Below are 12,452 nucleotides of genomic sequence, written 5' to 3'. Positions count from 1 at the left end.
ATTTCAGTTATTTTTTTGTGAGTCTAGTTACACTCTCCTCCACTCCATCGAGACTAGAACAACACAGGTTTTTGTACTTGTCTGGACTATAACCAAATCCGTCCAATGGGAATGGAAAACTACATCTTAAATGTGATTTTATTATGTTTTACTAAAAAAAAGTCAGGTGTAATGTGATCTTGGACTGGTCAAACTACAAGAGTCATCAGACTAAAAACATCTTGGCTGGCAGTCTGAACTGTGCTACGTAGAAAAGAAAATAATATTTCCAAAATGCTAGGCTAGCAGTTAGCATCTCTCAATTATTTTACAAACAGGATTAGAATTGTCCTCATTGTAAATGATATCAACGTACTGAGCATTGTCTACACAAGAAAAGGTGTCAAAGAGGTGGCTGCTAGGGAGTGAGTAGTCCTTTCTAATGTTGGTGGCTATACTGCGGAATCACGACCAGTCGATGTTCTCAAGACTTTGAAGAGAGCAGCTAATTATTTCTTGGTCTTTGTTGATGACTCTATAGGGATTTTCTGTCTGCAGCCCTACTCCGGGCATACCACGTCGCGACGCCATATGCCAGAAATGTATATAGAATATTGTACAAACTTCTAAAATGAGACGTATGAACTGTGTTGAACTTTAGAACGAGAAAACATGGAGTCATTTCAGGATAAAACTCAACCCAAAGGCTTGAGATTTAAGAACTAACACAGTATACAACAGGAACTTTATTGCTACGAATACTCCTCCCGGACAAAGTTTTTTTTTCCTCCGCTGCCAGGCACCGATTGTGACGCTGTGCAAGCGGCACTCACCCTGCTGACACACTGCCCTGTGGCTCCGTTCACTCCTCTGGAGCCAAAGTTTGTGTGGGGATAGACGTACCTCAAAAGGCAGCGTGCAATTGTATCTGTGTTTGTGTTTTTGTGGCAGCTGTGTGCCCTCCTCCTCTCTTACCTCCCTTGCGACCACAGAGACCCAAGGCTCAGGATAGGAATGTCTTTCAGTTGCCGATTGGTGGCCGCCAAAACTCTAAAATGTACACGGTGCTTTACAAATGGATGATTTGGAACCCAAATATTACGGGAACCTTGGTCGATAATGTGTAAAGTTGTGCGTTTTATGTTAATGTGAAGTTTCAAGCGTTGATCTGATACTAGTGTATTTGCCAGGAAGAAAATAAAGCCACTGTGAGGGTGTTGTTTTTACCAACTTGGCACACGAGATGTTTGGATATCTTGACACTGTCTCGATGTGCTTGCATGTGCCTGCTGAGAGTATTGTCCTAAAACATTCGTCACGTGAATAATGTTAAAAAGTTGTAATTGCAATATAAGGCAACATTGTTTTTGAGGCAGGCAAATCATGATATATTGTACTTGGGGCATAACGTCTCAACTTGTTTTGATTTCATTCAAAACTCAGCACAATATCCTCAGTGAGTGTCCGCGCAGCAGTGATAATAATGCACACTATGACATATGTCATCTTGCAAAATCCGGTAAGAAGGAGACTACCCCCACATGCACACCACAATAGAGTGGACGCCGTTCACAGTCAAATGAAGCCTAAATCCACAACATGCATGAATTGCAATCCATGTGTAGAAGGTTTTCCACTAGACTTCCCCGGAACTCTTTGGGAGCCCCATTGGGACTAATGGAAAAACACCTGATTGACCAAAGAATTGGCAATGACAATTAGCAGTAATACACTAAAGTAAAATACACTCTTTAACATAGCAATACAGATCTTTGGGATCGTAAGAAAGTCCCCCATAATGCATACATACGCTTAACAAGTGATAAACTGTAACATTTACGATCCAGAGCCTAAAAAAGGGAACAAAGAATTCCTATTTATCCTTAAATGCCACCCCCACCCCAACACACACACTCACACTCTTGTCAATAATTGCCATCTGCGTCTGTGCAGTTTTGTTTGTGCTCATTTGCACTCATGCTCGCCACGTGCAGGGAATAATTCACATTAGCACATCAAAACTGGAACTAAATCTGGAGGGTTTTTGTTGGTGTTTGTTGACAAACTGGAAACCTAGACTTCATTAGTTGCTAAATTCAGGGAAATAAACCCTCCAACCCCCTCGCTAACGCTGTTGAGGGCTACTCTACACTTCAATTAGCTGCTCCTTGTTGGCAGTAAACACAAGCATGTACACATTTCATCCAGTGATTCTAAAGGCCCACATGACTCATCACGTCCCTAATGCTTCCTTTTCCCAAAAACCTGGTTTACCTTTGGGATGCGTATAATTGAATCTACCGGTATAATTTGGACTACTGGTTTTAACTGCATGAGAAACCGTTCACATTTGATTTCTTTTGTGTCGCCATGTTCTTATGAAAATTACTTGACAAACAAAGAAATAGAAGGTTTGATTGATAACTAGGGAATGTTATTGTGATATCCTCAGCAACAGATACCTCTATTATTTCTGGAAACTCAAGTAATTATTTCAATACAGGCCTGGTTTAAAATCACAGTGCTTAATATCAAAGCAGGAAAATGAAGCCTAAGAATTGTCACGTTGGGATTTTTACATAGATGGGGTATGTCAAGTCATGTTTATTTGTGACACCCTTAATCACAAGGAGTCTCAAAGGGCTCCACAGATTATTGTCATGATTGCTGATTCTGGGCACCTGCGAATGCCCCGTTGGCGCCAACAGCCCTGGTCGCTGATTGGTTCCCTGACCCTTTTTAAACCCCCGGCTTTCAAGAGGAAGCTGTCAGACCGTCCTGCGAACCTACGCTTTCAGCTAGGCAAGCTCTGTACCTTCCGACACCCTCCTGCCTGATACCTGTTGCCGACCTGTTTCTGGACCCGTTTCTGCCCTGCTTTTCCGTCCCGGCCATCAACCTGTTTTGCCCCGTTGCCTGCCTGATACCTGTTGCTGACCTCTTTTCTGGACTCGTTACAGCCCTTGCTCTCCCGTCCCGGCTATCGACCAGTTTTCCCGCTGCCTACGACTATCCTTGCTCGGCACGGAAGTGCCACTTCCACGTTCCTGCCATCAGCTACCCGTGTCCGACGATCATCGGATCGTGGAAGCAAGCACTGCTCTCTTTCTTAATAAAACTGAGTAAAAACAAACGCTATTGGGTCCTGTCTCTGTTTTTGGCTTGTGACAGTTATTGCAAACCGCCGACTATTATTACACCATCCACTGATCTAAAACATACATGAGGGCAAGGAAAAACTCAAAAACCTCAACATGAGAAAAATGAAGAAACCTTGAGAAGGGACCTGAGGCACATGAGGTAATACCCCTTCCAGGATGACCAGGCTGCAATGGATGTTGTGATAACAATTAATACACAGATATCATTTACATGAAATATAGGTCATTCATAAGATATAGAATATAAGTGTGTTTTAAGCCTAGATTTAAACAGTTCCACTGAGGTTGCAGATCCAATCTCAGGAGGCAGAGCAGAGCTTTTCCCATTTTTGTTGTCGGAGATTCATAGAATTATGTTCGTCTATTGAGTTTTCGTTTTTTTAAACGGAACATCCCATTTCCTTCGAGATTCAAATCTGAGTTAATGAAACATTGACTTACCCCAGTATGAATAATCCCAATCAAAACTGGGCAAGTTTGAACATTCTACAGTGAGTAGAAAAACTATACTGATGTCTCTATTGTAATAAAATTGTGCTTAAAAATGTGCTTCCTTGGCGCCCATAGAGTACCCCAGATGTGCTAATGTTAACGTTTGTATGTAGGTTTTAGATCAGGTGATCTTGTAATGGTGGTCTGTGCAGCTCTTTTTGTGATTAAGGGCTATACATGTGTGACTTGACTTGAAATGACAGCAGCCCTTTGAGACTCCTTGTGATTGAGGGCTATAAATAAACATGATTTGACTTGACAACTCAATATAACATAATCCTTTAACATGAACGTACTTTCACTACTTTTTTGTCTTTTTTTTTTTTCTTGCAATCCCATCAATTTTCCATCTTTTCGTCATAAGTTTGAGCATTCCATTTAGAATTCTGGGATTGATTTTAGCAATAACTGATCAGAAAAGGAAAGCAGGCTAAACTGGTTCATTCAAAGACTACGCTCATTACCATTGTATGCATAAACAAAGCAAAAAAACAGGACAGGCTTTATTTTCGTGTCTCATGGTCAAGTCTCCATTAATGGATGGCCCGACTGCTGAATGTCATTCCAGTCTTTTCCTTTATCAATATGTGATGAGAGCTTGGAAACCAGAGCTGGATGACAATTTCCCAGCAGTTCAAAGAGGTTAAGGTTACCCTTGAGGTTCTTTTTGAGATGAATGAAAAAGACAAGGCGTTTTTATGAGTCACTGCGCCATTCAGGAAATTTCATTTATCTTCAATCTAACATGTACTGTATCTCGCCTCGGTGGATACACAAAGATACCATGTAGGACTTTGGACGTTTTCTCACCAGCAATCCCTGCTTTATGCCCTAATAAGGGTTCTAATTAGTGAGGGACCCCCATCATGTGTCTTATCTGCTCCTCCCCTTGAATGGCTCTTTCGCTATCCCCAATAAATAGGGAATTGAAGCCTCTGTCAACATGTCACATTGAGAGAGGCGCTTCTTTTGCAAAGCTGGCTGACCCCGTTTATGTCTGACTCTAATCAGGCTTGGTCCAGAGGGTGCCGGGATGGCAATAAACGAGCACGTATTCCATCTTATGCTCTCTTTCTGCCTTTCTCACCTCGACACACACACACAGGCTGCTACACAGCATCCCGCCAGGGCACCAGGGGGCAGGTTATAAGCCATTAAAAGCAAGCAGCGATGGCGCAGCTTGTTTCTCCTCTTTTTTCAGCCAAGTCCGCATGCTGGGCAGTCCCGGCCTCTCATCCTGCTGAATAGAACCACGGGGCTCTGGCTCTGTAGAGATAGTGTTATCTAGACCACCACGGCGCTCCTGTATCCGCCGAGTACACACACATCAGCAGGGGCGCGGACAATGAAATCCACAGCGCCACACAAATACTCCGAGTGTGAAGTGAAGCACGTGACACAGACGGCAAAAATCGTTTGACTTTTGTCACAGTATCAGCTTCCTTAATCAGAAGGTCCTGCTGAGAGCCCGAATCCGACTCTCGTAGTCTCACGCTGCTTCAAGGAATCCGAGTTATTCCAAGCAGCGGCGGAGATCTCCACACATGACCCCTCGCCACCGGGAGTCGCGAGCCAGCCAACAATTTCAATTAAAAAGAGATTTTGGATGGAAAATGCATTTTCCTATCAAAGGGCATGGGGAATAGCCGCTAAATTTTCCTACTAAAATGAAACATAGATGGGACTAAATGGAGACTAAGAAATTTATGATGTGAATTCGCTCTCTGCTTCGGACTCGGCGGTGTGCGAATGGATAATTACTGTCATTACTGACAATCATTTGCGGTGCTTAGTAGAGCGGACTGTCTCTGGAATAGCGGAGCACACTCCATAAACTTGGAATGTACTTAAAGTAACAATATGTAATTGTTTACCTTATGATTATACCTATTAAATCAGCTTCATAGCTTATAATAATTGCATATGCTGCACTAAGGCAACCTTGAAAGACATTAAACTCTAAAAAAGCCTACATTTTGGACCTTTAGTGGATATTTCAAGACTTTGTTTTCATAAAATTCTGTGATGCTTGTGGTCTCTAATTCACGGGTCACCAACATGGTGCCCACGGGCACCAGGTAGCCCCTCAAGAACACCTGAGGAGCCGGCGAGCTGTTTTCTGAAAATAGATTATTTTATTTCTAACAGGCATGAAAACTAATTGCCATGATCAGTGTCTAAAATAATTTCTTCCAAAAATTATTTTTAAAATTGTTTATATATGTAAATCAATCAGTGCCTTTATACAAGGCAGATGTTTAAAGGGTTGACTGAAACTATTTTAAACATACAGACGCCCCCCTACTTACGACCATTCGTCTTAAGAAAAACGGCAGATACATTCATTTTTTCGGGATGTCGAAAAATACTTGGACATTGCTGTTAGTTAGATTTTGTGTTGTGTGCACCTTTTTCTGAGTACAGGAAAGTACTGTAGTGCTTTTTCTCATAGCGTGGCGCTGTGAAAGGTCACCCAGCCTCCACCCCAAAGAAGAAATCCGCTTCCTCTTCCTAGTTTGTGTGTAAACATTCTACACCGTATCTCCAGCGCGCTAAGAACTTTGACGTTTTTATTGTTTAATATCTCGTGCATTCATTCAATATGGTTGGTGTGAAGTGGAAAGAAGAGGCGAGCTGTTTCATTTGAAATGAAAGTCGAATAAGAAAGATTGATACGGTTGAGAAATTTGGTGGATCTTTTTTTTCGGCCACTTTCTACCACAGGGGGAACTCTTGAAACTCATCTTCCAAAAGTAAGTTAAACTTAACTTTATTTTTATAGAGCATATTATTTCATGAATTTTTTGTTTTAAGGACAAAATACAGGTTACTTATACAAGCCTTAAACATACTTAAACCTTAGACATGCAAAATATAGCACTGAAGCAACTTCGAACAAATTCAACTTACGAACGATCGTAAGTACAGCAGCATCTGTACTTCTAATAATTACATCCTGGTAAAAAGCTAACGTATTAACAACACAGTAATAACATAATAATGTTAGTTTAGAAATGCATATCAAACTGTGAGCAAAAATAAAAGTTGTTAGATTCAATATGGTTCGTGACTTCTGCTCTAAATTTTAGAGATATATTTGTGGTAAAAGTAGAAGTTTATAAATCAATAAAATTAATTTTATTTTAACTGACCAATATTTAAACATGATATATTTAAAAATAGGGTTGTCTGATTTTGATCAAGTAAACTCCATCTTATTCAAACTTTAATGCCTTCTTTGATCCTTGAGTATGCATTTTTTCTTGTAAGGAAAATGTTCCTATATGTTCAAAGAAAATCCTAAACTAAATGTTTTTCGGGTTTGTTTGTTAGATATTCAAACCTGCAGATGGACTTGGCACCTGATGTCATCTTCAGCGGACGTCAAGGCAAGGACACATTTGCGTTCTTATTTTCTTTTTATTGACACCATGTATTGCATCGAAGCATGGTTGCATGTTTAAAAATGTACAAAGGAAAAGACATGATTAAAGAAAAAAACTGGATCCATACATACAACTCCAACTTTTTGCATTGAGGTTCTATTACCACTGTGTAAATCTCATTCCGACTGTATTATTATTCTAGTATGATCAAAATGATGTGATTGAGACTAGAGGAGAACCAAAATTATTTGAAAAATTATTTTTTTTAAAAGCCACAATCATTCAGTGTAGACATTCATGAATCAGCAAAAACCAATGACCTGCATATTTTTATCAAAATAATTTGGCGAAATATAATCAAACAAAAGCAAAATGTAGTTTTGATAACATTTATATACAAGCCAAGAAAACAATTACATTTTTTTCAGCGATATTTATTATTGCAAGATTCTAATGACAATTAGGGCCTGATTTACTAACTTGATTGTGCTCTGATTTTTTTAGGGAGACGTGATTATATACAAACTGATTAAATGGTTCATTAATCAATAATGACATGCAGTATTTTCATATGCTAAAACAAGATAAATGTGTTTTTCTATTTTAAAATGTTTTGGCGTGTTGATAACACAAAGGACTTTTCTGAAATACAAAACTTTCACGCTAAATATTTGTGGATATAATGAACTAGCTCGTCATAGCCAATTGTGCTTAACAGATCAGCTGTCTTCCTTTATGTCCAGTTTCTACACGCTTTGAACAGTTACATAAAACTTTCCCCAATTCCAACTTCTGATTTCATCACTTGCGATCTTTACAAAATCTAAAAATATTCCACAAATCATACGCATCAAACCCAAAATGATTCCGGTAAATCAGGCCCTTTGAATTGCATTGTGATCAGTAAAACTAACGTGGAATACCAGGTGAAAGAAATGGTAGCATCCTGAACATTAGACATCTAGAGTTGCTGCCTATCATAGTGCATAATGTTTGACCGACAAACAAGGCAATCCATTTTACATAAGCAACCCTTTTTTCATTGTAGAAGAGAAAATGTTTCTGCTTTGTTATATACTGTACTGAATATATTATTGTATAGAAATGTTATAGATAACGGACAGCTAATTTTTACTCTACAATTTAAAGTTTCTGTTTCATAGTAACACAGCATAGACATAAGAGATGACATTTTTGTTGGTATATTTTACCGCACTGTTGAGTTTTTCAAATGCTAATGTAGCAAAATAGTATATTGGTATTTTCTCACTTCAGTGCTAGGTCAGAGAGTGCTTTTCGAGGTTCTGGGTTATTGGATCCTGCCATTGTTCGCATGTCGTCATCAAAAAATGGCTTCAGTCCTTTTGCCTTCAGTTTGATGGAACACCCCTCACTTCATATTCTTCCATTCAGCTCATTGAGAGGCTCTCAGCTCTGTTCATCAGGAAGCAATGTACAGCTGCTAGAATGATGTTAATAAGACCTTACTTTTGTTAGCTGGGACAGTGTGTCAAATCCAGGTCCCGGTTTGGCAATAGCCACAAGTGCTCCTTGTCAACCTGCTCCCAAGGAGAGTAATAAAGTAAAAGCATCGACGTTTCCACTTTTTTGCGCCAGCTTTTTGCCACCTATAAAGCTAGGTAAATTCAACATTTGTGGTGCTTTTGTGTTTGAATACAAAGACAATAAATGGTTGATCCTTTAACTGAAAATCAGGATTTCATCGCATGTAAATGGAACCGGGTGTCAATGATCACAGAAAGGCCTCGACACGTTCCCATGGTTGCATATCCATAAAGAAACCCTCGTACAGGCCAAAGCTCTGATCCAGGGTCAGCGGAAGTGTCTGCACTTCCTCCTTGATCTCCTCCCAGGACACCACCTCCTCTGGTTGCTCCTGGAATAGAGACGAGGCTTCTTCAAAATTCTGCAGCTGATTTTGACTCTGCAGAAGCTGGTCTTGTCCGTCCAGCTGTTGAGGCTGCTGTGGCGGCATAAGCAGCTCAGTCATGTTGAGGGCCGAAGTGACGCTCATGTCCAGATAGCCGTAGGGTGACTGGGAGTGGTTGATTTGCTGGCTCGGTCCCATCAGGTCCCCGGCTCCGCACCAGGGTCCAGTTGACTGCTGCCTTCCCTGCATTGTCACCTCCATCTCGCAGCCTAACGAATTCAAAGCAGTGTTGAGGTCCAAATCCTCAAAGGTGCTACAGTTCCCACTCAGGACATCATCAAAAATGGACGTCAGGTCAAAATCCCCCTTTAAGATGTCAGCTTTGGGGGCCTCGGTCGCCAAAAGAGGAGAGTCGGTTGCCCTCATCACTTTGATGCTGTTCTTCCTTTTGCTACCTACATCCCTGCCGTTTTGGTATGGGCAGCTGTTGTGTGTGCTCTGGCTACCTATTGCCAATTTGTTCTGTCTATGAACTCCCCCGTTGTTGTTGTTGTAGCTGTTTGCGGACATCCTCCTGCGCTTGAAGATGCCATTGACAAACATGTCGGCATACTGGGGATCGATTTGCCAGAATCCACCTTTACCTGGCTCGTCTTTTTGTCTGGGGACCTTCTTGAAACACTTGTTCAGGGACAGGTTGTGGCGGATCGAGTTCTGTGGAAAAAAAGGAACATTTCAGCTACAGTGGAAGCAAATTAATTCACTTAAAATGTGTCTCAGTTAGAGGTAAGAGATAAATAATATAGCCCAACCCGATCCGGACTACAGGTATAAAGCTCCGAACCATCCCGAACCCGATTAACTTAAATTTGAGGGACCAGGTCAGAAGTAAACCCGAAGCTGTGCTTGGGCGCCCAAGTGCGTGCTTCTGCTGAAGTTCAACGCCCAAAAGCACACTTTGGCGCAGAGATACGCACAGCGCTGATGTGTAGCACCAAAGTGTGTTACTTAGGTAAAAGTACAGTTACTTCAAAATAATATCACTCAAGTCAAAGTAAAAAGTAGTCATCCAAATAATTACTTGAGCAAAAGTAAGTGCATGCTGTGTAGATCCTCCACAAAAAAAAAATGCCAAGAGAGAGGCTCGACCTGACTTAACGATTGACATTTAAGGACCAAACCAGGCGTAAAATTCAGCAGGGTTCGGGTCAGGGCCCAAGATCTTACATCTACTTCCAGTGGAGTCTTTCGTCAATTTGCCCCACAATTGATCGCTATTGCCCGTAATATATCACAGTAGATGACGGCCATGTTAGCATAGGCAACTAATTGTACCTAGGCTTACTCTTGAAAGCTGGTAATAGCCACGGCTTGCATTCAAACTAAGACTTGGTGACCTCACTCGACACCTTACAAAGCACCAGACAACAGAAAAGAAATAAAAATAAGATCTGTATTCTGTTGTTGTGTTTATAAGTAAATGCAGCTAATGAGGCTTTCAAGAAAGCTCAGTACTTTCAAAACACAATCAGCTGTGCTTAAGCTTATATCTCTCAGGAGCCCTAATTAGCAAACACACTCAAGTGCTACCTCCACTCATCACTGGTGATAAAAAATGTAAGCCATCAAATTGTGTCATTTTAAAATCAGACCCCCCAAACTCTCCTTCATGGATGGGGTGCCTCATAGTGACACAAGAGTCAATTACTCTTCCCTCACTCGCACACTCATTCATCTGTCATCAATAATTGAGAAGGAAGGCGAGCTCTCGGTTACCTGCCAGCTGGGTTCCGCGTGGCGGTAGTAGCAGAAATTCTCCGTGATCCAGTTGTAGATGGTGGACAAAGTCACTTTGGGCTGCTTACTGGCCTCCATGGCCATGCAGATGAGCGAAGCGTAGGAATACGGTGGCTTGACCTTGGGGTTTGTCTTATAGTCCACCTCGGCTGGGGGTCCCACCTGGACTGGAATGGACTGGTAGGCGCAGTTGGCATAGCGCAGGGTCAAAGGGGAGTCGCTCCCAGAGGTGACCGGGCTGCCTGGGTAAAGAGGCATCCCAGTGGCGGCCGTGTCCCCGGCAGGGGGGCTGGAGGGGGAATCGGTGCCCCCTCTGGGAAAGCGCTTGAGAAAAAGATGCTGATGGGATGAGGGGAAGGAGGAGAAGGACGACGAGCAGCCTTCAGGTGCCAACCCATTCGTACGTTCCGGGTCGGTGTTCACGATGGAGAAATTCTGCAGCCAGTGGAGGCTAGTGAGGCTGTCGTCAAGCGGGGGTGATTCCGATGCGGCAGGTTGGTGGTCAGGGTGCACCGGCAACCATTTCTCATTGAAGTTATCTGGGCTCGTCAGAACCGGCATTCTGGTCTTGTGCCAAACAATCAACAGATTGGCATTGAATAAAGTTTTATCCTAAAAGTGGTATCAAGCACATGGTGTCAAATCGGTGTGAAAAACAACATAAGTGCGTACATGATTTGATTTTACCTTGTTTCAGCAGATGGAGCGTGTGCACCTGTTGCGGCGCGTCCTACCCCTTCAAGGACTCGAGTGGCGCAACAAGTGCATCAGAAGGAGGAGATGGAGGAAGGCTGGCTCGGGTCCCTCCAGAGTGTGCATGCAGAACAAGAATAAAAAAATAAAAATAATAAAGGGCTTTTAGATCGCTTCCATGTCAATACTAAACAACTGCTGTTGAGCCAAGACGAGAGATGCAGAGGAGGAAGTACGAGAAGATGCGCACGGAGCTCAGGAAAAGACGGCCCACCGTCGCTTGAAGTGACTGGGAGGGGGGCAGCTCTGATTGGCTACTTGCCCTTTCTCTCCTTCCCTCTGCCGCTTTTCAAATAGTCGATTTCCATGTCGCCTACCTGCTTTTAAAGCCTCTGAAATCTGATCCACGCAGCTTTTGCGCGCCACACGTCCCGCTAGATCACTTAAGCACGCCTTAAGAACACCAATCAAACCTTAGTAACGATTGTTTAACCGAATTTTGAAGTTTAAGCGGCGCCGAGGTGCGTAAAAGTTTTTACCTATCTTGTTAAACTGTCAAATGTTTACAAAAAACGTTTACCTTTAATGCCCAGTTGTCAAATGCATTTCGATAATTAGAACTTAGAGAATGTGAGGGCAAAAAAATTAGCAAATTATTTTCGGTGGAAAGCAAGATAACATTTAATGATGGTCACGCGCTTAATTTTGCAGCATGCATCTTTATATTTCTTTTTTTTATATCTTAAGTGCATACTTAATTAAATGATATTCACTTCTTTACCTGCAATATCGCTTTTATTCTAATAGCTGATGACAGGTTCTAGTGTCTGATTTCCAAGGAAACACTTCCACTTAGTGGGCAAATGTCGCATTACAGCTTGCATTTTCACGCTGCACTATTTCTACAGCGCATAATTTACTTCTAACTCTTCAAACCTTAATATGAAGGGATCTCGTGAGATTTATTTCCCTGACAATGCCTTGCGCCCAATCACTGCGTGGAGAGCATTCATGCATTGACACTTCAAGAATGTGCACTGCATACAATGTATG

General features: G+C 41.9%; 1 protein-coding gene across 2 annotated transcripts in view; it reads right to left on the bottom strand.

Moving 5' to 3' along the window:
• Nucleotides 1-7,032: 7,032 nt before the first annotated feature.
• Nucleotides 7,033-12,452, bottom strand: part of foxj1b (forkhead box J1b) — a 30,065-nt gene continuing 24,645 nt past the window's right edge. For both annotated transcript variants that reach the window (XM_088323779.1, XM_088323780.1), the window contains exons 3-5: nucleotides 11,394-11,510; nucleotides 10,686-11,318; nucleotides 7,033-9,623 (exon numbers count right to left, since the gene is read on the bottom strand). In XM_088323779.1, coding sequence (XP_088179905.1) covers nucleotides 8,772-9,623; nucleotides 10,686-11,267 — 1,434 coding nt within the window. In that variant the 5' untranslated portion in view covers nucleotides 11,268-11,318; nucleotides 11,394-11,510 and the 3' untranslated portion in view covers nucleotides 7,033-8,771. The remainder of the gene's footprint in view (nucleotides 9,624-10,685; nucleotides 11,319-11,393; nucleotides 11,511-12,452) is intronic.

This window comes from Urocampus carinirostris, chromosome 19 (assembly GCF_059441175.1).
Source record: "Urocampus carinirostris isolate Australia breed hairy pipefish chromosome 19, RoL_Ucar_1.0, whole genome shotgun sequence".
Taxonomy (NCBI): domain Eukaryota; kingdom Metazoa; phylum Chordata; class Actinopteri; order Syngnathiformes; family Syngnathidae; genus Urocampus; species Urocampus carinirostris.
This window is presented reverse-complemented; position numbering and strand designations above follow the sequence as displayed.